The 27,601-nt window shown below is 40.8% G+C and overlaps 1 protein-coding gene across 1 annotated transcript in view; it reads left to right on the forward strand.

Annotated features, from left to right (window-relative positions):
• Positions 1 to 27,601, forward strand: part of PRKAR2A (protein kinase cAMP-dependent type II regulatory subunit alpha) — a 104,474-nt gene that overhangs the window by 70,502 nt on the left and 6,371 nt on the right. Inside the window, exons 5-9 of the mRNA XM_039228227.1 lie at positions 7,095 to 7,201; positions 8,919 to 9,072; positions 16,993 to 17,094; positions 17,252 to 17,326; positions 26,496 to 26,561. Of these exons, the coding sequence (XP_039084158.1) occupies positions 7,095 to 7,201; positions 8,919 to 9,072; positions 16,993 to 17,094; positions 17,252 to 17,326; positions 26,496 to 26,561 (504 nt within the window). The remainder of the gene's footprint in view (positions 1 to 7,094; positions 7,202 to 8,918; positions 9,073 to 16,992; positions 17,095 to 17,251; positions 17,327 to 26,495; positions 26,562 to 27,601) is intronic.

Here is a 27,601-nt window from a genome sequence, read left to right on the forward strand (position 1 = left end):
TAAAAAGTATTTTAGTATTTTAGCTTTTCTCCTATTTGTCATTTAAACCGTTTTGGGGGGTGGGGGTGCCTGCCTGGTGACTCAGTTGGTTAGGTATTTGACTCTTGATCTCAGCTTGGGTCTTGACTTAAGGGTTGTGAGTTTTATGCTGGGTGTGGAGTCTACTTAAAAAAAAAGTTTTTTAGGGGTGCCTGGGTGGCTCAGTTGGTTAAGCGTCCGACTTCAGTTCAGGTCATGACCTCACGGTTCGTGGGTTCGAGCCCCACATCGGGCTCTGTGCTGACAGCTGGCCCAGAGCCTGGAGCCTGCTTCAGATTCTCTATCTCCCTCTCTCTCGGACCCTCCCCTGCTCACACTGTCTTTCTCTCTCTCAGAAATAAATAAAACATTTAAAAAAAAAAAGTATTTAAAAAAAAGTTTTTGTAATCTTAGCCTCAGCCAAATGAGGTATAAAACTTTAGATTTATCTTACTTAAAATGTTTGCATTCTGTTGACTTCCGTAACTCATCATAATGAGCTTTACAGATGACTTCTAGTATTTCTCTGACTTGCTTTGATACTTCCTCCAATACAGTATCCTTCAAGAACTATGCTGTTTGGTCATGTTGAAAGAAAATGCTCAGGTTTACATGACCCTAGCTTAAAGCATTTGGAGGGTCTGAATTTATGCTGCAGAGTAATTTATCCAAAGATGCTAGTATGGAGTTCTCTTCTCTGGTAGCAGTTAACCCACTGGAAGTGTGTGACTACTTCTCAGACTTTGAATGTGGGGCACCTTTTGTAATTACTTCTCAGCATAGAACTCAGGCATGGCGAGTGATGTGTGTCCTCAGGGCATTGGTGTAGGATCTATGCTTAAACCTGTCTTCCCTCCCTTGATGGAGATAGAGAGCAGGGGCTACCTCCTAAGGACAGAGAATCTTCAATTTTCATTTCTTCTCTACTTTGAAAGCCACAAGCCTAAGCTGCATGAATGGCTAAGGTACTGGGCCTACTGGAGAATGCTAGAATGTGCAGAGACAAGAAGGATGGGATTAGAATTCCCCCTTCTACCCTGCTCCTGCAAATAAGTCCTCTGATGACATCCTCACAACCATCCCTGGTATCTGTAAACCAATCTTTTTGGTAGTCATGTGATTATAAGAATAGCCAGAACTTGGGGCGCCTGGGTGGCTCAGTCGGTAAACTTCCGACTTCAACTCAGGTCATGATCTCAGTTTGTGGGTTCGAGCCCCATGTCGGGCTCTGTGCTGACCGCCTGCTCAGAGCCTAGAGCCCGTTTCAGATTCTGTGTCTCCCTCTCTCTGACCCTCCCCTGCTCACTCTCTCTCTCTCTCTCTCTCTCTCAGAAATAAAAAAAAAACATTTAAAAATTAAAAAAAAAAAAAGAATGACCAGAACTTTAATCAGTTTTATTAGTCTCAGGCTGAATAAAACAAAGACCATGACCTCAAGGAAAGGCTGGTTGTAAGAAATACTGGTCTGGTCATGGATCTAGAACATCCATCTGTATCAATGGAAAGAGGACTTGCTTCTTTATTTAGTGAACAAAATTCCTTATAAATGTTCTAAGGGAAGTTGCTATGTCAGTCATACTCAGAGTTTTCTTAGTGTTGAAGAATACCATTATATCATTTTATTTTACTACTTTAATGTTAAAAAATGGTAACAAAAGAAACAGATTTAGTTATATTTTTTCTGACATTTTTCTCATGAAAATACTCAAATACAAGTTGAAAGACTTTTTTGGAACACACATTTATCCACTGATTTGGTTCTAACATTGATATTTTACTATGCTACGCTTGCTGTGTTATATATCATATACCCATCTTTCAGCAAAGGGGTCAGTAAACTTTTTTCTTTTTTTTTTTTTTTTAAATTTCTTTTTTAATGTTTTTATTTATTTCTAGGAGAGAGACAGAGAGAGAGACAGCTTGAGCAGGGGAGGGTCAGAGAGAGAGGGAGTCACAGACTGAAACAGGCTCCAGGCTCTGAGCTGGCAGTCAGCACAGAGCCCGACGCGGGGCTCAAACCCACGAACCGCAAGATCATGACCTAAGCGAAAGTCGGACGCTTAACCGACTAAGCCACCCAGGCGCCCCTAAACTTTTTTCTTAAAGAAGTAGGTAGTACATATTTCTGTCATAACTACTCACTCTGTTATTGTAGCAGGAAAGCAGTCATAGACAATACATAAATAAAAGGATGTGGCTGTGTCCCAATAAAACAATATTTACAAAAACAGGCACCTCAGTGGTTCAATCCATTAAGTATCCAACTTCAGCTGAGGTCATGATCTTGTGGTTTGTAAGTTTGAGCCCCACATTGGGCTCTGCACTGACAGTGGAGAGCCTGCTTGGAATTCTCTCTCTCTCTCTGCTTCTCTCTGTCCCTCTGAAGCTTGTGCTCTGAATGAATGAATGAATGAATGAATGAATAAAATACAAAAACAGGCAGCCATTTGCTGGCCTCTGCATTAACCCATCTTACTTTTTGGGGATCATTTCATAGTAAGTCACAGATATCATACCTTCCTTTAAACACTTTGGCATGTATATCATGAACTAGAGTTCAATATTTGTTTACAAGTTTTTTATATAAAGTTTTCATACAGTGAAATCCATAACTTCTGGAACACCTGGGTGTCTCAGTTGACTGAGCATTTAACTCTTGATTTTGGCTCAGGTCGTGATCTCACAGTTCATAGGATCAAGCCCTGTGTGAGGCTCTACACTGACAGCATGAAGCCTGCTTGGGATTCTCTCTCTCCCTCTTCTTCTGACCTTCCCCTGCTTCCCTGCGTGAGCATATTTGCATGCTCTTTTGCTCTCAAATACAGTGTATTTTTTTAGGCGCACCTGGGTGGGTCAGTTAAGTGACTTCAGCTCAGGTCATGATCTCACAGCTCATGAGTTTGAGCCCTGAGTTGGGCTCTGTGCTGACAGCTGAGTCCGGAGCCTGCTTCAGATTCTGTCTCTCTCTCTCTCTCTCTCAGAAATAAATAAAAACATTTATTTAATGTTTAAACATTAAACCCTGGACCCTGGAGCCTGCTTCGGTTTCTGTTTCCCTTGCTGTCTGCCCCTCCTCTGCTCACGCTCTGTCTCTCTCTCTCAAAAATAATATTTTTTTAATGTTTTATTTATTTCTGAGAGAGAGAGAGAGAGAGAGAGAGAGGCAGAATGAGCAGGGGAGGGTCAGAGAGAGAGGGAGAGAGGGAATCCGAAGCAGGCTCCAGGCTCTGAGCTAGCTGTAGCACAGAGCCTGACGCAGGGCTCGAACCCATGAACCGTGAGATCATGACCTGAGCCAAAGTCGGATGCTTAACTGACTGAGCCACCCAGGTGCCCCTCAAATATAATAAATATTAAAAAAATTTTATTATTTATGTGCAGAGGCAGAGAGAGACAGGGTCCAAGCTGCCAGTACAGAGGCCGATGCGGGGCTCCAACTCATGACCGGTGAGATCATGACCTGAGCCGGAGTCGGATGTTTAACCAACTGAGCCACCCAGGCGCCTCCCCCCAATTTTTTTTTTTAAGCGTGAGTTTTATGTGCATTCTCTGAAGTTTGACAAAAGTTATACACTTAGGTAACCAAAGCTCCCTAATAAGTTATAGAACATGGCTACTGCCCCAAAAAATTCCCTCATGCCCCCTCATGATCATTTCTTGCCCCCTCCTTTCAGAGGCAACTACTATTTTGATTTATTCTACAATAAATTAATTTTGCCTCTTACAGGATTTCATATGAATGGAATCCTACAGTATGCACTCTTTTGTGTGAGACTTCTTTCACTCAGCAGTTTTCAAGGTTCATTTCTGTTGCATAGATCAGTAATTCATTCCTTTTCTTTTTTCACCTTTATTTTGAACTAGTTTTAGGCTGACAAAAAAGTTACAAAGATACTACAGAGTTCCCATATACCCTTCATCCAGATTTCTGCAGTATTAACATCTTACATGCCCATAGGACAATTATCAAAACCAGGAAATTAACATTCTTACAATACTGTTAGTTAAATTAGAAACCTTATTCAGATATCACCAGTTTTCTCACTTGTGGTTGTTTTTTTCTGGTTAAGGATCCAATCCAGAGAATCACATTGCATTTAGTTCTTATTTCTCTTCAGTCTGCCGTGGTTTTCAGTCCTTTCTGGTCCTTCATGATCTGGACACTTTGAAGAGTCTGGTTTGTTATTTTATAGAATATACCTCAGGTTTGGATTTATCTGATATTTCTTCGTGACTAGAATAGGTACATACATTCTTACCCAGACTGCGACAGAAACTATTTTGTGTCCTTCTCCGAACATCATATCAAGGGGTCAGTGATATCCGTATGTCTTATTACTGGTGATGTTAGTTTATTCCTTTTTTTGTTGCTGAGTAGTATTCGGTCATATGAAAATCCTAGTTTGCTTCTCCATTTTTCTGTTAATGGATACCTGGTTTATTTCTTGTTATTAGCTCTTATGAATAATGCTGTGGACATTTAGTACAAGTCTTTTTGGGAACTTTTTTTTCCCCTGTTTCTCTTCAGTAAAATACCCAAGGACAAAATTGCTGAGTCATAGGATAGGTATGTGTTTGATTTTATAAAAATCTGCCATAACTTTTTCAAAGTAGTTGTACCATTTTGCATTCCTTCAGCAATAGATAAGATTCCCAGTTTCTCCATATTCTTAACCAACATTTGTTATTATCTGTCTTTAGAAATTTTAGCCATTATGGTAAGCATATTTGTTTCAGTTTTTTTTAAGTTTATTTATTTATTTTGAGAGAGTGATAGGGGCAGAGAGAATCCCAAGCAGGCTCTATGCTGTCAGCAACATGAGATCATGACCTGAGCTGAAATCAAGAGTTGAACACTTAACTGACTGAGCCACCCAAGTACACTTATTTCAGGTTTTAAAAATTTATTTCCTGGGGCCTTGGGTGGCTCAGTCAGTTAAGCATCTGACTCTTGATTTTGGCTCAGGTCATGCTCTCACAGTTTGTGGACTCAAGCCCCATGTTGGGTTCTGCACTGACAGCACAGAATATGCCTGAGATTCTTTTCTCCCTCTCTCTCTGCCCCTTGCCAGCTCATTCTCTCCCTCTGTCTCTTTCTCTCTCTCTGTCCCCAAAATAAATAAACATTTTAAAAAAATTTATTCCCCAAATTTCTAGTTTCAAATTTTCAAATTTACAGAAAAGTCAAAAGAATAGCACCATGAACACTCATGTACCCTTCCCCAGTTGTTAACATTTTGCCACATTTCCTTGCTTTCATGTGTGTATGTACATGCATGTAAGTACATATGAACTGCTTTTTTTTGTTCTGTGCTATTTATGAATACGTTTAAGACATTTTGACTCTTAGCCACTAAATACCTTAAGATGTATTTTTTTTTAATGTTTTTGTTTATTTTTGAGAGAGAGAAACAGCATGAGCAGGGGAGGGCCAGAGAGAGGGGGAGACACAGAATCTGAAGCAGGCTCCAGCCTCTGAGCTATCAGCACAAAGTCTGATGCAGGGCTCGAACTCATGAACCATGAGATCATGGCCTGAGCTGAAGTCAGATGCTTAACCGACTGAGCCACCCATGTGCCCCCTTAAGATGTATTTTCTACGAACAAGGATATTTTCCTATGTTATTGGCAAAGTAACATTATTACCATTGTTTCAGTAATGTTATCTAACATCCAGTCCGTATTCCGATTTTCCCAGTAAAGTTCTCTGTAGCTTTTTTGTTTTGTTTTTCAATCCTGAGTCACATGTTGCTTTTGGTTGGTATGGTGTCATTTTAGTTGTCTCTGACATAGAATTCTCCCCTTACACCTTATTCTATATCTCATGACACTGATGTTTTTGAAGAGTCCAGGCCAGAAGAGTTACTCAAAATGAGAGCCTGCCAGTGGACAGCCCACAGGACAGTTACAGCTAAGTACAGATGTGTGTGTTCGGGCTGTATTGTACATGAAAATTTAAATTGTTACCTGTATTTAAACATGAGATTTCTGGCAACACTGAGCTCACATTCCATGTGAATGTGGAATGCACAGGAATAGCACTTCCTTTTTAGTATTTGTCAGCTTCTACAGTATTCAACACACATGGGACTGTGGAACTAAAGAGATGCTTTTAGTGATACTCAGTTATTTTAGGCAGCACAGTCACACTGACAGAATACTAAATCACATGGAATTCTGCAGCAATAAAATTTTTCCTTGTCAGGTCTTCAGTCTACATTCCTCCAAAGATAAAGTCTCTGAGCTGAAACTGACTTTCTTTACTGCCCACTAATAGTCACTGATCTCCCAAAGGGACATTTGCCCTGGACTGAGACCACTGTTTTGTTAGAATTTAATAGCAGTGTTTTGTTTTCATTATACTTATCAGTACAGGTACCTTGTGGTTATAACAGGTAATATTGGTAAGTAAGCAATTGTATATAAATGACTGAAGCAATAATAGCTGTCTAAGAACAGATGGCAATTTTTGAGTATCTGTTGTGTGATAAATATTTTCTTTAGGTTTCTTTTCTGGAAAGAAAAAAAATAATAAGCTAGAAACTATTAAACCCGTGTTAAAAATATGGATTAACTAAGGCTTGGAGAGGTTAAGTGATGTGTATGGCTAGTCAGAACAGTTGTGCTACTCTGTGAGCTAATTTCTAAGTCCATCCGGCCCCTTAGATTTGAAGATCCTGTTAAGATCAACACCTACAGGAAGATGGCATCACATGGCTTTACAGATGACATAGTAGAGCCATCAAGGCACCTGACAGTCATGTTGGCATGGTTGGGAAGTGGGCACCATGATTTATAGGCCTATTTTTGCATAAATTATGGGATGTTTTTTCAAAGCAGTACTGCCTCAGAAAACTTGGCAACTGTGCTGTGTTCGTGGAGATATACAGCTGAATGGTCACAGGAAAACATTTGTTTCAGGCAGCTTTTATGTTTTTGGTTGAATATGACAGCAGTCTGATATGTGTACTTCCATATTTGTGACTCGGTGTAGTCACAAACTGATATGAGCATAGTCATTTTTTTCCCTAGTAAATGTAAAAACCATATTTTCTCTTTGTGTGTATGCCCTGCAGGAACAACTTTCTCAAGTCCTTGATGCCATGTTTGAAAGGACAGTCAAGGTTGATGAGCATGTCATTGACCAAGGAGATGACGGAGACAACTTTTATGTCATAGAACGGTAGGAGATGGAGCTTTGCAATTGTGTGGCTACAGTTAGTAAGATTGATGATTCAGGAAAAGTGCTTTACCCTATGCTTTTTTGTTCAGCTCAGAGAGGAGTTAGGACCAGGTTTACAAGCTTCTCAAAGTTTCTCCCTCTCTTTCCACAGCCTGCCCCCTCTATCTCCTGCTGTCCTGAGTCCTCAGTACAACCCATATTTAGATTGCCATTATCAACATTAAAAAGTCTCCTTTACTACCCTATAGCCCAGCAAGTGCACTACTGGGTATTTATCCAAGGGATACAAGTATGCTGTTTCAAAGGGACACATGCACTCAATGTTTATAGCAGCACTATCAGCAATAGCCAAAGTATGGAAAGAGCCCAAATGTCCATTGATGGATGAATGGATAAAGGGGTGTGTGTGTGTGTATGTATCTGTGTGTGTGTATGTATCTGTACACACAAACACGCACACACAATGGAGTATTATTCAGCAATCAAAAAGAATGAAATCTTGCCATTTGCAACTATGTGGATAGAACTAGAGGGTATTAAAGTTTTCCTTACAATTAGGCAAGATGTGCTCTATAAACATGTTTTTTGCCAGTATTCAAGTGAATTGATTTCATAAAGAAGCCATTTTGCTGTATTATCACCTGGATCTTTCCATCCCAGCCTAATTTTACACACGAATACACTGCCTCAATCTCCATGTCCCTGGCCCCTTCTGGCTCTGATTCACGTGTAAGGCATATTGGGAGACATGAAATATATGGGATTTGACCTGCTGGTCTTAGCGTGTCATAAGCTCTTGAGCTGTTGCTCTCATCTCGGCAGTTCCTTCTGACCCCCTCTCAGACCTGAAAGGAACCACCCTCTCCAGATTATCTTCTATAGAATACCTAGAAATGGTATCACCAGATAAAAGGGTCTCTTTAAGGAATTTGTTATATGTTGTTAGTTATCTTACAGAAACATTGATACATTTAAGTTTGCCTCAGTGATGTATTGACAGCACCTGTTTCTCTAAACGTTTGTCAGTTCTGAATATTATTCTTTAGCAGTCATTACCAGTCAATAGAGAGAAAATTGTATCTTTTGGCTTCTTTATTTTAATCAATTCTATATCCTAGTTTTCAACACACTACAAAAGAAATCCCATATGATCATTGTGATCCCTTCAGGAAAAGCATTTGACAAAATTCAACATGTTTTCATGATAAAATCTCTCAGCAAACTAAGAATAAATGTGGTTTTTCACCAATCAGATTTAAGGAATTTATTTTAAAACCTATAGCCAACAACATTGTTAACAGTGAAAGATTGATTGTTTTCCCCTTAAGACAGGGATATCTGTTCTTATCACTTCTATTTAGTATTGTACTGTAGGTCCCAGCCAAAGCAATAAGGCGATGAAAAAAGAAGAAAAAGAGGGAGGAAGGGAGGACATATAGATTGGAAAAGAAAAAGTAAAGCTGTCTTTGCTGATAACATGATCCTCCCTAGAAAATCCCACGCTACAGAAAATCTACTAGAACTGATAACTGAGTTTAGCAAGGTCACAGAATACAAAGTCAAAATGCAAAAATCGTTTGTATTCTGTACACCAGCAAAAATCTTTTGGAAATCACTTGTTTTATATCGTATGTACCTTCTGTTCTGTACCACCTGCCAGATTCTTAAATTTATTATTAGAAGTAGTAAATGAAATTATTTCTTTTTATGCTTCTAGGGGAACCTATGATATTTTAGTAACAAAAGATAATCAAACTCGCTCAGTCGGTCAGTATGACAACCGTGGCAGTTTTGGAGAACTTGCTCTTATGTACAACACCCCAAGAGCTGCTACCATTGTCGCCACTTCTGAAGGCTCCCTTTGGGGACTGGTGAGTTAGAGAAATGATTCCCCTTGCATGGCACAGTATTAATTCCCCTTACTTCTAGCTTTCTCTCCTTGGGCTGTTGGTTCACACTATGTTTTATAGCCAGTTCTCTAAAAGACATTATGAAAGATCTTGTACCAGTGTGTTTTTACATTTCTCTAAAGTGATTTGTCAACAAAACAATTACTCCAAATTACAGGGAAAAGATGGTCTTATGACCTTGAAGTCATGTCAGTTCTTATTACACTTTATGTTTTAATTAGGAAGAGAGCAGCGAGGGGAGGGGATAACTCTCTATACAAGAGGCAGCCTAGAAAAAAAGTTTCATGGAAAGCTCTGCCAACAGTGCTTTCCATCTCCAGGCGTCACTTTTCTCTATGGCCCGCCACCCACTTGTGCATTGGTCCATGCTATATCCGATAGGTTTAGATAACTAGAAACGCTGACTGCCATATTCTGGGAAAGAGAATTTTCTTAGAATGTCTATGGCACAGCACTCCTGTGATCCCTATCCTGTGTTATCCATAGTCCACCTTGCTTCCCTCAGCATCAAGCCTTCAAAACCTGTAACTCACCTCCTTCTCTTTTTTTAATGTTTCTTTATTTATTTTGAGAGAGAGAGAACATGCACAAGCAAGTGGGAGAGGGGCAGAGAGGTGGGGGAAAAAGAGAATCCCAAGCAGGCTCTGCACTGACAGTGGGGCTCCATCTCATAAACCGTGAGATCATGACCTGAGCCAAAATCAAGAGTTGGGTGCTCAACCAACTGAGCCACCCAGGTACCTCTTAACTCACTTCCTTCTTAAACATAATAATTATCATCTTGTACAAATTCCAAATTTTAAATTTCACTTTTAAGATATTGACATCTGTGATAATTTGTTTATGTTTACTTTATAAGCAGAATTAAATGTCTACCATAGGAATATCAACATAGTTACTCAAATGAAATTACCTATTAAAGATATAATAGAGTACCTTCCTCTGATATACTGATATAGAACTAAGAATGTTCTGAGGGGGGCGCCTGGTTGGCTGGGTCAGTTGGGTGTCTGACTTTGGCTCAGGTCATGATCATATGATTTATGGGTTCAAGCCCCATGTCAGAGCCTGCTTTGGATTCTGTGTCTCCTTGTCTCTTTGCCTCTCCCCTTCTCATGCTCTGTCTTTCTGTCTCTCAAAGGTGAATAATGTTTAAAAAAAAATGTTCTGAGAGATGAAAGATACAATGGTTTCGGAAGAGATCACATAGTTGGGGGCCTAGTGATTGAAAAACTCAAGGATAGATCATAGATCAATAGTAATGGGAGAAAATAAACTGAGTTTTAAAATGCACTGATGTCCAAGCCACATACTGGACCAGGCCAAGGTGGAATAGCCCCATTCCTCACTAGTCTTCTCTCTTAAAACTAAAAAAGTCCAGTCATGTAACAAACTTAGAAAGACCCTGGAAGATGGAAAGGAGAAGGTAAAATGGCTAGAGATCTTGGGATTTAAGAACAAGAGAGTGAGTTCCTTGGATTTTCTTTATTGCTTCCCATATATATCCCAGGTGGTGTTGTGGAAAAACCTTCAACCTAGATCCACCATCAAGTACATACAAAAACAACGCCAAGAAAAGCCTGGTTCCTTTAGCTAAAGGAGCAGGAAAAGAGCAGCCTAGCAGAACAGACAATACCACCCTGCTCCAGCCAAATACCAAAAACTGGTATTTGGAAAAACTGCTTCTACCTCCCCATGGTGTCACTGGGGCCAGCAGCAAGCTGAACTTGCAGCATTACCCAGCAGCAGAAAGGCAAAATGAGGTGATAAGTTGTCCTACTTGTTGACACTCCACTTTCCCTGCCAGGGTTGTATCAGTGGGATCTAGAGGGTAGCTGAACATTCACTCCCACATGTACATGCACACTGTACCTAAACAGTGCTGCAAAATAAGATTAAATCAAATACATAGTTTCACTACGTGGTACACCAAATGACCAGGAGATAATACAAAATCACTTGTTATACAAAGAACAAGGAAGAACAAGGAAATTCTCAGCCTAAATGAGAAAAGACAACAGATGCCAGCACCGAATGGCAAAGGTATTGGAATCAGCTGACGAGAATTTTAAAGCAATTGTCATACAACCAATTACATAAGCCATCAATAAGTAATTATGAACACACTTGAAAAAAAATAGAAAAAAAAAAAAGGTGTCGGGGTGCCTGCGTGGCTCATTTTCATAAGCATCCAACTCTTGGTTTCTGCTCACATCATGATCTCGTGGTTGGTGGGTTTGAGCCCTGCATCTACACTGACAGCTCAGAGACTGCTTGGGATTCTTTCTTTCTCTCCTTCTCTCCCTCTCTCTCTCTTTCAAAGTAAATAAATAAACTTAAAAAAAAAAATAGAAGGTGTTGGTGGAGAAATGGAAGATAGAAAATCCAAAAGGGAAATTTTCAGACTGGAAAATACATTAACCAAAATAAAAACTCACTGGATAGGCTCAATAACAGAATGAATATGGGAGAGGAAAGAATCCATGAACTTGAAGATAGAACAATAGAAATCACCCAGTGTGGACAACAGAAAGAAAATAGACTGAAATGAAGTGAACAGAGTATATGGGATAGTAACAAAAGATACAATATTTGTATTAGTAGATTTCCCTAAGGAGAGGAGAAAGAGTATGGAACTAAAAAATTATTCAAAGAAATAATAATTTAAAACTTCCCAAATTTGGTGAATGATAATAAACCTGCAAATTCAAGAAAATGAATGAATTCCAATTGTATAAACCCAAATAAATTTATGCCAAGAAACAGCTTAAACAAACTTCAGAAAACTAGACAAATTTTTTTTTTAATTTTTTAAATGTTTATTTATTTTTGAGAAAGAGAGAGAAATTGGGAGGGGTAGAGAGAGAGGGAGGCAGAAGATCCAAAATGGGCTCTGTGCTACATCAGAAAGCCTAATGAGGGACTTGAACTCACGAACCATGATGACCCAAGCCAAAGTCAGATGCTCAATCAACTGAGCCACCCAGGCACCCCTAGATAGAAAGCATTTTGAAAGAGAGAAAAAATTAACTGTAAGGAAACAACACCAGATTTCCTAGCCCTGGAGGCCAGAAGGGAGTAGCACAGCACTTTTCAACAGCTGAAAGGAAAGAATGCTGCTTTCAGCTCAGAATGCTGTACCTAGTGAGAATATTCTTCAGGAATGAAGATATCCTTGGGTGGAAGGAAACTAAGAGACTCTGTCACCAGCAAGCCTACCTTAAAAAAATGGCTAAAGGTGGGGCACCTGGGTGGCTCAGTTGGTTAAGCATCTGACTCTTGGTTTCTGCTCAAGTGATGATCTCACAGTTCATGATTTCAACCCGTGTTGGGCTCTGTGCTGACAGTGCAGAGCCTGCTTGGGATTCTCTCTCTCTCCCTCTCTCTGCCCCTCCTCTGCTTGTGATTGTTGTCTCTCTCAAAATAAACAAACTTAAAAACAAAAGTCTAAAGGAAGTTCTTCATAGAGAAAGGAAGTGATACAAGAAGGAAGTTTGGAACATGAAGAATGGAGAAAGAACAACAGAAGAAGTAGACTGTGGGGAGATATAAAAATCTGTCCTCTTCTTGACTTTTCTAAATTATGTTAGATGCTTAAAGCAAAATTATTGTCTGATGTGGTTCTCAAGGTACATAGAGGAAATATTTAAGACAGTTATACTTGAAAGGGGAGGGGAGGGTAAAGGGACCCAAATGGAAGTAAAGCTTTTACACTTTACTCAAACTACTAAAATGTTGACATCAGTAAACTGTAATAAGTTACATATATAAATATAATGCCTAGAGCAACTGCTAAAATGCTATGTACAAAGATGTGCTCAAGAGCTCTATGAATCAAAATTCTAAAAAAGTGTTCAGGTAACTCACAAGAATACAGGAAAATGATACAGAGGAACCAAAAAAAACAAAAAACAAAAAACAGGAACAGCAGAAAGCATATAGTAAAGTGGCAGAATTAAGCCCTAATATATGAATAATTACTGTAAAAATAATGATCTAATTATACCAGTTAAATGACAGAGACAAGTCTGCGCAAAACTCAAATATAATGATCTATGTATGTTGAAAGTAAAAGGATAGAAATACACACACACACACACACACATATATATACCATGCAAACATTAACCAGAAGAAAGCAGGAGTAATTAATACCAGATGAAATAGACTTCACAGCAAAGAAAATTACTAGGCACAAAGATTACATAAACATTGCATAATAATGAAAGGGTTAATCTGCCAAGAAGACATAGCAGTCCTAACTATGTATACAGCAAACAACAGAGCTTCAAAATACAAGAAGCAAAAACTGAAGCAAGAGTTGAAAGAAGAAATAGATAAATCCACAATCATAGTTGCAGACTTCAACACTCTTCTGTCCAAAGGTGGTGGAACAACTAGACAGAAAATCAGGAAGGATGTAGAAGAGGTTAACGACATCATCAACCAAAAAGATCTAATTGATCTAATTTATAGAACTCTCCATACAACAGCAGCAGAGTACACATTCTTTTCAAGCCTATGGAATATCCACCAAGACAGACCATATCCTGGCATATAAAATAAAATTTAACAAATTTAAAGGTTGAAGTCAGTGTATTCTCTAACCACAATGGAAGAAATCCAGGAATCAATAACAGATAACAAGAAAATCTCCATACAGGGGCGCCTGGGTGACTTAGTCGGTTAAACGTCCGACTTTCGCTTACGTCATGATCTCGCGGTTCGTGGGTTCGAGCCCCGCGTCGGTCTCTGTGCTGACTGCCAGCTCAGAGCCTGGAGCCTATTTCAGAGTCTGTATCTCCCTCTCTCTCTGACACTCCCTGCTCACGCTCTCTCTCTACTAGAAATAAATAAAAATATTAAAAAAAAAAATAACCCAAACACTCTCAAAAGCTTTAGTATCACCTCCAGGAAAGTGACTCCCATAGGGTCCTCTATAGCCTGACTTCTTACTTGTAACTTGTAAGGCCTTGGAAATGCCTTCTGAGGCCAAAGCAGGGAAGTGTTGTCATTTGAGTTTCTCAAATTGGATTCTACATTCTTTCTCTTACTTGGGACAGCTGCCAGCATGACCACTACACTTAGTCCCTGCTCCCACTTTATCTTGCTAGAGTGAAAAGTCGATAGAAACCATCCTAGGGAGCACTTGCAGTCACAAGAGAGGGCAAAATTCCTTCTCTCTTTTGGACTTCAGGCTCTTTGCTGGATTCTGAACACTAGCTTCCTGCAGGAGCCACTATTTCACAGTTTGAGTAACTCTTCACAGCTCCATTGGAAGTTCCCAGAAAGCTGGCTTGGTGTCTGGTGTTTTTCATGCCCTCCACAGCTATAAGAGCTGGTCTTGCACAGCAGAAGGGTGGAAGTATGCATAGGAAGGATTGGAACACAAATAAGTCACTGTGAGAGCTATCAGTTGTTTTCAGCTAGAAAGAGTTTGCTGTTGCAATTGTAGCGATCTTTGTGACTTTATAGATGGATTTTTTTTTTAATACTGGGGAGGTTTTTTTGGACAATGCTCACTCAAAGAGAAGGAAGATAATTTTTTAATTTCCATTTTCTCACCTCTGTTTGCTTGTCCTCTTTCCATAGCACTCGAGCCTAGATTGGCCCAGAAAACATGCAGAAACTGAAGTCTAAAGAGAATAGAGTAACATTCCACAGTATAACAGTAACATTTTAAATGATACATCCCTAACCTTGGACTTTATAAAGTAGTGGCAAATGATGCAGCCCATTAGAACAATCAGAGATTGGGGCACCTAGGTGGCTTAGTCGGTTAAGCGTCCGACTTTCGCTTAGGTCATGATCTCGCGGTTCGTGGCTTCGAGCCCCACGTCGGGCTCTGTGCTGGCTGCCAGCTCAGAGCCTGAAGCCTGTTTTGGTCTGTGACTCCCTCTCTCTCTGACCCTCCCCTGCTCATGCTGTCTCTCTCTCTCCTAGAAATAAATAAAACATTTTAAAAAAAAAATCAGAGATTGAATAGCTCTTTTCAAGCAGACAGGTGGAGAAGAAATGGAGCAGAATCTGGCTATATGCTGGAGAGCAGGCATGATTTATACAGCAGTTTAGATGCAGTCCACCATAGCTTATACTAGGAGGATGGGCCTGTCTGTGTCCTCAGAGGTGCATACTATTTCCATTTTATGATATGGCGGTCCCAGCCAGGGAAGCCATGGGGCTGGGGTCAGAGGTTTGCAGGGCGTGGGCACTAGATTGAACAGATTTTCAACTCTCAGCAAACTGCATGCCTCTAACACTTGGAGGGGGGATGTAAAGGAGGGGGTGTCATGGGTGTGACTTTGCATGATCCCCAACATGGCTCTGGTTGGTTTACTTCAATCTAGCTATGCATCAGAAACCCCAGGGTCTGTTGTGGCCACCCTGTGTTTGGCCACTCAAAATCTTTCCAGGGGAGCCCTACATCTCCTCCCCACTCCACATCAGCCCAGGGGACACATGAGTCCAGCCTGCACAGGCAGAGTGCAAACTGCCCAGCCATGTGATTAGTTCAGCCAGGGCAGGGGCCCCCATGTGAGCCAAGGAGAGTCAGGCCAAAATCTGATCGAAACCCCTAGGGAAGAGAAATTCCTGCATTCCTCCTGCCTAGGAGTTGGGGGGTGTGGTCTGGAGCTCCTGGGGGCTGTGTAGTCAGTACTTTCTGCACAATGGGCCCATGAGGAGGAAAGCAGACAGGCAGCAAGAGATGCAGGACTTTTTAATTAGTTCTGTGCACCAGTATATTCCCTCTAATCCAAGCCAGTTTGACAGTGACTGGCCTGATACTCACAGACAATGTCTTTAGCAGCAAAGCTGTGCATTCCTGTGAGGGCCCTGCAGAGGGAGAGGGGAATCAAAAAGCAGCACATCTGGGTGGACCTGGGCATCTGTATTTTTAAAAGGCTCCTGGGTGATCCCAACTCCGTTGTCTTCTGTGTGGTTTCTCCACCCCACTACCACCTTATCATAGAGAATACTAAAATAGAAAACTTATAGTTAAACATGTCCTTACCCCCTTGCTGTGTTTCATTCTGCCAGCCCTTTAGGATTTCATTATATACTCTCAAAGGGGAAAAAAAAAAAATTTTCCACTCCTGACAGCCTGAGGTGGACAAAAGGTAAAATTAACAAACCAAAACTAAGCAATTAACCTTCTCCTGTCTGTGTGGCCTACACACATATACACGTATCTGAGAGGGGTCTGGCTGTAGCCCTGGTTAGCTGTCTCCTGATCTGAATCCGTGACTTGCAGGGGTCTAGTGACCTTTCACATTCCTGCCTCCCCTCTTTCTCCATTAATTTAAATCCTCTCCTTCCTCTAAGTCCCCCCAAAATTTATATTTTTGCAACAAGAATATCTTTGATCACTCCAGCCTGTGATCTTTCCCTCCTGAGGGTTCTTGTAGCACTAACTCTTGTCTTTATAGTTCACCTAGCACATTTCACATGCTGTCTTGAACTGTAGCTTTTTTATTCTCATATATTTTGTATTGTTTCCCTACTGAGATTGTAAAGTCCTTCAGGGCAAGAGCCCTCGGATTTATCTCCTTTTTTTTTTTTTGAAGGTGCGCATGTTTTCACATTCAACAGTGACTGTGAGCTTACAAGTGTTCTATTGGGAGTTTTGTATTGTGTATTCTACTTATGACCCATAGGTGGCACTCATTGAATACTAGATAGCAAGCAATTATGTGTGGGAATCTGTCAGACACAACAAACTACAAGTCATTTTCTTCCAGTGATGACTCAGATTAAAATATCATTAGACACTCAGCCCAGTACATTCCATGGTCCTCTAATATTTACTGTCACCCAGTTAATTAAACCATAGATGTTCTCTTTTAGAGGTGTTTACTGGAATTTTCATGTTCTTTCTTGTAGGACCGTGTGACTTTTAGAAGAATCATAGTGAAAAACAATGCAAAAAAGAGAAGGATGTTTGAATCATTTATTGAATCTGTGCCCCTCCTTAAATCGCTAGAGGTGAAGTATATTTGAATAAAAGTCTGGTTTTGGAGATTGAAGATTTAAAACTAATCTATTAAGCTTTCAAATTGTACTATTCTAACCCATTTCTGTGTTGTATAGATATAATTTGAGGTCTTTTCCTTAGAGTTTGTGGGCATGTCCATTGTTTCAGGTGTCAGAACGAATGAAGATTGTGGATGTAATAGGAGAGAAGGTCTATAAGGATGGAGAGCGCATAATTACACAGGTGAGTGGGGCCCTGTGCAGCTCCTTTCCTGAGAAGGTCAACCTTCCTGAAGGACTAGTGCAGCCCTTGTCCTGTCACTTTGGGAGCCCATGTTGCCAGCTCCTAGGGCATACTTCCTGCAGAGTCCTCCGAAGCCCACTGATGTTCCTCTCACAGACACATGCACATCTCTTCCCTCCATCCACCTCTCTTTGGCTTCTAGTGTTTGTTCTTTTGGACATAATTCTCTTTTGACCTGAGTAACCTTCATCCATTGGTATTAAAGCCTGGAGGTCGAAGGTTTGTCCCCTTTACCTTCTGTGTTTGGCACAAAGGTGCCCTCTTAGCTAATCCAACAGAAGCCAGTCTTCAGTCCTCAGGGATTGATCAGATTTGTAAGTTGTTTTTAATGTTTCCTTTGTGCCTTTCTCTCTTGTGACTTTTGGGTGCTGTGAGTATCACTACACAGTGACCTGGATTGTTGTCATGAGTATTGTGTAATAATTTTCCTTGTCTACTATGATTGTGTTTTTGATTATATGTAAAGACTTTTCCAGGTGTAAACTTCTGCCTGTGGTTTGGTAAGAGCACTGGGAAGATATCTGGCTGGTCTGGGTTGGGTAATGTTCCCATCATTAGGATGGGAGCTAGGAGCTGGGGCTAGGAGGAAGAAAGACACAGATTGGTAAAGCCCAAGTCCTGAGCCCACTCCTGGGACCAGTGGGTGGAGTTGGCCCAACCAGTGCTACAGGGACTAATCAGGTTTATTAATCACGGAAGGAAAGAGAGAAACTCCTGGAGAAAAAGGACAAACAAAAAAACTAAGTGGCCTTTTGAAATGCCTTTGTTTTCTAGGTACTCCTACTGTTAATAATTCCTTCAGTTAAAAATTGGTTTGATTCTCTAGACATTTATTACAGTGTACAAGTAGGACCAGATATAAGCACTATAATGAAGGAACATGTGAATGACAGTAAGAATGTAGAAAAGGAAGTATTCTGTAATGTTTTGTGGGCGAAATGTGTTTTGGGCTGAGCTTAAAGAATAAGTGTAGCTTCAGCAGCTGAGGTCAGGGAAAGGTCTTTCAGGGCAAGAGAACAATATGAGCAAGGCCTGCGGGTGTGAGCTGTGTTCCAGACAGGTGTCCTGATACGGTAAGAATGTAGGGCTGAGTTGCAGGAATGGGACATGTTGACTGGTCACATTTGCTTCTGAACCTGAGATGCTCTAATATACCTCCAAAGCCCTAGGCCTTCAGGAGGTACATCAGGAGATTTTTAGAAGGTATGTCAAGAGGTATTAGAAGTACAGAGTTTTCTGGAGTGTCTGTGCTCCTGAAGATAGAAGTGCTAGGTGGTGGTGCAGAATGGGCACAAATTAAGATGACCTCAGCTTATCACAGACCCTTTTCGGCAGTGTCTCTAGACCAGGGGTTTCCAGGTGAGGTCCCAGGAACAGCAGCGTCAGTGTCATCTGGGAGCTTGATAAGAATGGTTAGAAATGCAAGTTCTTGGGTCCCACCCCAGACCTACTGAATCAGAAACTGTGCTTTATGTTCTCTTTGTCTTGGTCAGCTTTGTCACAGTATATTTTACATACAATAAAATCACCAAATTTAAGTGTACAATTCTGGAGTTTTGTAGCCATCCTTATAATCATAGTACAGGGCATTTCCATCAGACCAAGAAGTTTCCTCACTTGTATTTATAGTCAATCCCCTGCTCTACCTCCTTCTTCCTAGATGCTACTGACTTGCCTTTTAACACTATAGAAATTCCTTTTCATGTAAATGAAATCATAACATGTAGTCTTTTGTGTCTTGACTCCTTTCTCTTAGCATAATATTGTATGTGTCAGCAGATAGTTTATTTTTATTGGTGAGTAGTATTTCACTGTAGAGATCTACCATAATATGTCTTTCCATTCACCAGTTGAGGGACATTTGAGGTCTTTCCAGTTTGGGGCAATTATGAATAGAGCTGCAGTGAATGTTCGTATACAAGTCTTTGTGTGGATATATGTTTTTATGGAATTACTGAGCCATATGGTAAACGCATGTTTAACAAACTGCCAAACTGTTTTTAGAAATACCTCTACCGCTTTGCATCCTCCCAGCACTGTACCAGAATTCCAGTTGTTCTGCATCCTCATCAGTATTTAGTATAAACAGTCTTTTTAATTTTAGCCATTCTAGTGGGCATGAAGTGGTATCTTATTTTGGTTTTAATTTGCATTTGCCTAATGTCTAGTGATGTTGAGCATCTTTTCCTGTGACTGTTTGCCATCCATATATTTTGTTTGGCAAATTGGCAAACTTTTTGTAACTCTTTTCCTCTATTTACAATTAGGTAATTTGGTGTCTTATTATTGAGTTGTAAGAGTTCTTTATGTGTTCTAAGTACAAATCATTTATCAGACAAATGATTGGCAAATATTTTTCCCAAGCTGTGGTTGTGGCTTGTCTCTTCAGTATCTTAATGGTAGTTTTTAAAAAGTAAAAAGGTTTTAATTTTGAAGAGTCTAGTTTGTAATTTCTTTCTCTTGCAATTCATTCTTCTTGTGCCGTATTTAAAAAAAATCTTTGAGGGGTACCTGGGTGGCTCAGTCAGTTAAGCTCCGCCTTTGGCTCAGGTCATGATCTCGCACTTTGTGGGTTTGAGCCCCACATCAGGCTTTGTGCTGACAGCTCAGAGCCTGGAGCCTGCTTTAGATTCTGTGTTTCCCCCTCTCCCTCCCATGCTCATGCTCTGTCTCTCTGTCTGTCAATAATGAATAAACATTTAAAAAAATTTTTTTTAAATCTTTGCAGGGTCAATAAAATTTTCTCAAAATGTTTACCTTTAGGCCAGCACCATTCAATAAATATTGTGTGAGACACATATCTAGTTAAAAAAATTTTTAGCAGCCAATTTTTTTTAAAGAGAACTTAATTTTAATAATATGGCATATTTAAATTATTATCTTTAAATAATACCATTTCAACATCTAAGTGATATAAAAATTTAATGATGAAATACTTTACATCCTTTTTTTTTTGTACTCAGTCTTCAAAATTCTAAATCTATAGAAGCCATATTTCAGGTGCTCTATAGCCACATGCTACTTGAACAGGGTAGTTATAGATATCTCCTAGTTTTAACTCTTGCATTTAGATCTGTAATCCTATCTCCTTGCCTTCACACTTGTACTGAAAATTATTTGGCCATATTTTTGGGAGTGTATTTCTGGTCTCTGTTTCATTGATCTGTATGCCTGTCTCTGTGCCAGTAACTGTCTTGGTTATAAAAACTTCTTATACTAAGTCTTAAAATCAGATAGTTTAAGTCCTCCAAAATTTTTGTTCTTTTTCATAATTATTTTGGCTCCTTAATGCTCTTTGCATTTCTGTATATATTTTAGAACCAGCTTAACAGTTTCTACCAAAAAAGCCTGCTGAGATTTTTTTGGGGGGTGGGGGGATTACGTTCAAACTGTAGACCAATTTGGGGAGAAATTGACATTGTAACAATAGTGAGTGTTTTATGTCAGTCTCAGGCTATCAATAGTGATACTGTCAGCTAGGAATGCCCGGGGCACTTACCTGGTCCTGTACTACTTCTAACAAGTCCCCACAAACATTTCTCCAAAGCCAGTGTTGTGTCTGGACCCGCCCTGTGGTTCTTATTATGACTTCAGGGCTTAGCAACAACAACGAAGGAACTTTGAAAAAACAAAGTTGATTACTCACAGATCCTGGAGGGTGTATGGCACACCCAGGGCCACACAATGAGGTCACAGGATGGGGGTGGGGGTGAAATTCTGTCTTTATTGGGGATGAGGGTGGGCTGCCCAGAGTTTGGTGGGCTCATTCTTTCTATTGGCGAATTTAAAACATAAGAGCAGGAATTAGGATTGTGGGAAGAGAAAAGTGGAGTCACTCAAGTGAACAGTTTTCTGCATTTCCCAGGGCTTTCTTAAAGCAAAACTTCATGGGGCGCCTGGGTGGCTCAGTCAGATAAGCGTCCAACTGTTTATTTCAGCTCAGGCCATGATCTCACAGTTTGTGAGTTCAAGCCCTGCATTAGGTTCTGTGCTGACAGCACAGAGTCTGCTTGTGATTCTCCCTCTCTGCCCCTCTCCTGCACTCTCTCTCTCAAAATAAATAAACATTTAAAAGGGAGACTTCATAGGTGGAGGCAGCCTGGCTCTTTATCTAGTGTGGCTGGCAATATGTTTATTCAAGGTGGGTGTCTGAAATGGTTGCCTCAATAATCAAAAGCTTGATGTCAGTCACTTACAACAGGGGTTCTTCATTCCTGATATTGTCATTTGGTGACTTCTCTTTTTTTTTTCTTATTCAGTCTTGCAAGGGGCTTACTAATTTTTTCAGTTTTTTTAAGAACCACCTTTTTCCTTTTAGTAATCCTGTTGAATGTTTTCTGTTTCATTACATTCTGTCTTTATCTCATTTCCTTTCTTCTACTTTGCTTTGCTATTTTAAAAAAAACTTTTATTTATTTATTTTATTTCTGAGAGAAAGAGAGAGAGAGAGACAGCATGAGCAGGGGAGGGTCAGAGAGAAAGGGAGACACAGAATCTGAAACAGGCTCCAGGATCTGAGCTAGCTGTCAGCACAGAGCCCGACGTGGGGCTCGAACCCACAAACTGTGAGATCATGGCCTGAGCCGAAGTCGGACGCTTAACTGACTGAGCCACCCAGGAGCCCCAGTTTTGCCATTTTTCCCCAGTTCTCTTGAATTGGTTGCTTAGCTCCTCACTTTCTAGCCTTTCTTCTTTTTCCAATATGGGCATTTTATTATTTTTTAAGGTTTATTTATTTTGAGAGATCACAGGAGGGGCAACGAGAAAGGGAGAGAGAGAGAATCCCAGGCAGGCTCCTCATAGCCAGTGCAGAGCCCGATGTGGGGCTCTAACCCACAAACCATGAGATAAGATCATGACCTGAGCTGAAACTAAGAGGTGGACACTTAACCAACTGAGCCACCCATGTATCTGGTGTAATAGGCATTTTAAAACTAGAAGTTTTCCTACGTCCCCGAAGGTCAGTGATGTCATCAGCCTGTAGAGATTGCTGCCTTAAGTCTCCTTGGACAGTTGTGCTTAGACTGCCGTGACTCTTCAGCACCAACATGCTACTAACTTCTTCCTACAGCCCAGCTGTTCTTCACAGGTGGTATGCCTTAGGGCGAGTGCCTTGCTAATGCGGGTGTCCAGCTAGGGCCCAGATACAGCAGAAAGAACAGAAGCCGCTGCTTGTTGCAGGGGTGGTGGAAGGCTAGTGTGCATCTCCGCCTATCTCTGGGTGTTCTCTAGATCACACATGCTGTCAGGGAGGCCCCTGGCCAGCTGCCCCCTTCAGAGTTTTTTTATTTTATCCTTTCAAGTTCATCAACACACATTTTTATCTCTGGGTTATTTTTTTATGCTATGCTTATATACTTTGTAATGTTTTCATAATTTGCACATTTATCCTAATTCATGGAATGTTTCACCTGTTCTCTAAATAATATGGACAGAAGTTGGTTTGTACTTTATAAAAAGTATGTTTCATGTATTTAGCATTAAAGTACCATTTTATTGGGGCACCTGGGTGGCTCAGTTAGTTAAGTGTCCAACTTTGGCTCAGGTCATGATCTGGCATTTGTGGGCTAGAGCCCTGTGTTGGGCTCTGTGCAGACAGCTCAGAGCCTGGAGCCTGCTTTGGATTCTGTGTCTCCTTCTCTCTCTCTGTCCCTCCCCTGCTCAAACCCTGCCTCTCTCTCAAAAATAAATGAACATTAAAAATTTTTTTAATAAAAAAGTATAAAAATGTAAAATAGGGGCACCTGGGTGGCTCAGTCAGTTAAGCATCCAACTTTGGCTCAAGTCATGATCTTGTAGTTCATGAGTTTGAGCCCCCCAGGCCTCTGTGCTGACAGTGTAGAGCCTGTTTGGGATTCTCTCTCTCCCTCTCTCTCTTGTGCTCCCTCTCTCTCTCTCTCTAAATTAATAACCTTTTTTAAAAATGTAAAATACAGTTTGGCTTCTTTACTCCTGAATATAGAATGGAATGTTTTTTCTGTGAGATGTATACTCAGATGCATTAGCAGACTTAACAATTTGAAAAGCAGGGACATTCTTCCATTGAGCTCCTGTTTTTTGCTACTGGGTATTCATCTCATTCTGCTCTGTCTCCCCTACAAACTGAAAGGCATCTTGCAAAGTCTGAACACCCAACTTACATGCACTATCCATCACTAGACCTAAAGGAGACAGGAAATATATGCCCTGGCCCATCTCTGTCTCAGCCTAACCAAGCTGTTTTGTGAGGCTGGAAATACAAATAGTATCCTACAGATGCCTCAAAAATAGACCATTTTCAGTTGATCATATCATCATTCATGATTTCATTTTTTATTTTTTCTTCTTAAATTGTAAACTATGATAATCTTTCTGGGTCATGTATTAGCAAATTAGTAAAATTAGAATCAGAGGTGCCTGGGTGGCTCAACTGGTTAAGCATCCGACTTCAGCTCAGGTTATGTTCTCATGGTTGGTGGGTTCAAGCCCTGCTTTGGGCTCTGTGCTGACAGCAGAGTCTGGAGCCTGCTTCAGATTCTATGTCTCCCTCTCTCTTTGCCTCTCCCCTACTTGCTTTCTGTCTATCAAAAATAATAAATGTTAAAAAATAAATAAAAAGGATCAGAGATGGTCCTTCCTCTGGTCCAGAGAAAGAGATCAACTTTTACCTAGGCAAGCCTCATTGTTCCTCATGGTCTAGATAATATTTCTTCCCATTTCCTCTCAACCTTGAATCCACCAGCTATTCCTGTAGCTCCTATGACAAAGTTATTTATCTTCTGAGCTTCTGAGGAAACTCATCGGTAAAAAGAGGTAGTAATAGTATGAACTTTATTGACTTCTTGGGCGATTACATGAAGCCGTGCACATGTGGTACTCACCAGAGTGCCTGCTGGGAGTGCGCACTGTTAGCAGAGCGCAGCATCATTAGCAGATTCTCTTTATTTGAGCTCCCCTGTTCATCAGGCTCATTCTTCACACACTGTAGACATGCCCAAGTCTCTCTTTCCTCAAAATACACTCACGTTCCTCTACTCACTCTGTTTTCACTCCAGCTACTAGCTTCTCATTCCTTTCATAGCCAGGCATATTATAAGTGTGGTCTCACAGTGTGGACCAGAGGAAGCCAGACACAAAAGGCCATGTAGGATTCCATCTATATGAAGTTCAGGAACAGCCTTACTTTCCTTAACGGGAATTAAGGGAAACTGCAAGGAGAGAAGTCAGATACAGTCACCTAATGGGTGGAGTGGTGGTAGTTTTGACTTGATAGGAACTATTTTGGAAGCCAGAATAGTTTTCTGTTTTGAACCAGAGGGTGGTCACACAGGTACATACATGTGTAAAAATTCATCAGGCCACAGCCTTGAAAAATGAGCACTGTAAATTACAGCTGTTACACATCTACCTAAACAAAAAGAGCTCAAATACCACCTGTCACTTTTGTGGCTCCTCCCTACCACTCACCACCCTCTTCCTGGTCACCAGAATGTTTGCACACATTTGAATCTTTATCTTGACCTCCAATAGCACTGAACATATTTTCCTAATTTATGAAACTCCCTTCTTGGTGCTAGAAACAACCCTCCCTCCTGGTGACCCAGCGTCTGGCTTTCCCTTAGTTCCCTTCATCAACTCTCAGGGAGTTATTTGTGTAACACTAGACCTTCATGTTGATTTGGCTCTGCTTGGTACAGGGTACCTACCCAACACAGCAGCACAGACAGCCCTTTTTAAAGCTGTAGCTTTTACTCACATGAAGCGATGATTATTATCTAGTGAGCTGGAACTAGATTAACTCAAGAATGGCAGCCTTGGGGCGCCTGGGTGGCTTAGTCGGTTAAGCGTCCGACTTTCGCTTAGGTCATGATCTCGTGGTTCGTGGGTTCGGGCCCCGCGTCGGGCTCTGTGCTGACTGCCAGCTCAGAGCCTGGAGCCTGTTTCAGTCTGTGACTCCTTCTCTCTCTGACCCTCCCCTGCTCATGCTGTCTCTCTCTCTCCTAGAAATAAATAAAAAAAAACATTTAAAAAAAAAAAAAAAGAATGGCAGCCTCAGCTATAAGTTGTCCACTTGGAGATCTGTGCAGTGGTGAAAGACATTTAAGTTTTAGGGAAATTCAGAAGAAGTATAGATTCTTACCGAAGACATAAGACCCACATGGAATGAGAACACAGGATTAGTATTGAATTATCCAGTGTAGATGGTCATTGCCCCAAACGTTAAGAGGAAGAGGTCAGATACTGAAGTGGGCCTGAAAATCTCTTCTCTGTGTCTGGTTGCCTAACTCTCCCCTCGTTCCAGCCTTTGCTCAGATCTCACCCTCGGATGAAACTCTGCTGTATTCTGTAGCCATCTCCTTCCCTAGCACTCCAGATCCCACACTGCCTGCTCTGTTTCCTCCCTGTAGTACTTAATTATCTTCCAACACAACAGTGTAATTTGCTGATTCATTATGTTGATTGTTTACAGTTTGTTAACCGTATTAGACTGTAATTTCCACAAGGGTAGGGATATTTGTATTGCCCACTGATACCTCTCACATGGTATGCCTAGAACAGTGCCTTGGTACATAGTAAGTACTTAATTACTTATTGAATTACCTGAATGACTGGTTTAGCCAAGAGGTTTAAAATCCAAACAAGTGAAAGAAAAGCCTGAGGCTCATAAGGTTGACATCAACCCACATCACAGTACCTCGCTCACCAAGGCAGGGTTTTCTCCAGATCTACACTGTCCTCCAGAGGGCTGAATTATCCCTGAGCCCCATGCCCAGGGCTAGCCAGGAGTCACCTTGATATTGTCTGTGGGAGCCTTGGCAACTGGCCCCAGGCACAGGTTTCAATAGCAAACTAACAGGAGCAGCAACAGTAGTGATGCTGTGTGCCATTGGCAGCCTGGGCATATTCATGGAGAGAAATGTGAATATTCCATGTTAGGAAGTGAGTCATAGTTGTACTAAAATCCCTGGTGACCAGGATCCTCTCGTTTTGTTCTGAATTTGTTAGCCATTGATTAATTTGTAAAGTTGAAAAAGAAATACAAATTGGAGCTTGAGCTCCAATGAGAAAATTATCTATTTCTTTGTCCTGTGCCAGTACATAGCTCTGATGACCTCCTCTCCCTTTCCAGGGTGAAAAGGCTGATAGCTTCTACATTATAGAGTCTGGCGAGGTGAGCATCTTGATCAGAAGCAAGGTGAGTCTGTGTGTGACAGTGCAAGTTATGCCAGGTGCGTGCATAGAATGTAGCTGTTTGCTGTAAACGGAAAGTGTGTCTAGTGTCATTGTTATATGAGGCATCTGACTGACAAAGATCCATGTTTAAGTCCCTCCAGTGATAGGGATTTAGTATATTTCTCCTTGTTCTTATTGCGTTTGCCTCTGTTACATAATTAATTATATGTATGACAAATAATGGCTACAAATCCATAAGAAAAAGATAAACACCCTAGTGGAAAGTGAGGGGGAATACATGATAAAGGCATACATGTGGGTGTTGAATATGAAAAAAAGGTTCCTTTCTAGAGCACTGGAGGGGGAGGCCCGTAAGACCATTATTATTATACCATTTCTGGATAGGGAGACCTATAAAATTAATGACCAATAGGTGGGAGGAGTAATCCTTATCATAAATCCATCATCATTGGATGGATTTCTCTGTTCCGATTTTTTTTAAGAATATAGGATTTGCAAGGCGCCTGGGTGGCTCAGTCGGTTAAGCATCCAGCTTCGGCTCAGGTCATGATATCGCAGTTTGTGGGTTGGAGCCCCACATCGGGCTCTGTGCTGATAGCTAGCTCAGAGCCTAGAGCCTGTCTTCGGATTCTGTGTGTCTCTCTCTCTTTCTGTCCCTCTCCTGCTCGTGCTGTCTCTCTCTCAAAAATAAATAAAACATAAAAATTATTTTAAAAAGAATATAGGATTTGCAGGGGCACCTGTGTGGCTCAGTTGGTTAAGTGTTCAACTCTTCATTTTGGCTCAGGTCATGATCTCACAGTTTGTGAGATCAAGCCATACATCAGGCTCCCAGTGCCAAGCCTGCTTGGGATTCTCTCTCTCTGCCCCTCCACAGCTCATACTCTTTCTCTCTCTTTTTTTTTTTTATTTTTTTTAATTTTTTTTTTAAATGTTTTATTTCTTTCTAGGAGAGAGAGAGAGACAGCGTGAGCAGGGGAGGTTCAGAGAGAGAGAGGGAGTCACAGACTGAAACAGGCTCCGGGCTCTGAGCTGGCAGTC

Source organism: Hyaena hyaena, unplaced genomic scaffold, assembly GCF_003009895.1.
Source record: "Hyaena hyaena isolate Hyena2069 unplaced genomic scaffold, ASM300989v1 scaffold_30, whole genome shotgun sequence".
Lineage (NCBI taxonomy): Eukaryota > Metazoa > Chordata > Mammalia > Carnivora > Hyaenidae > Hyaena > Hyaena hyaena.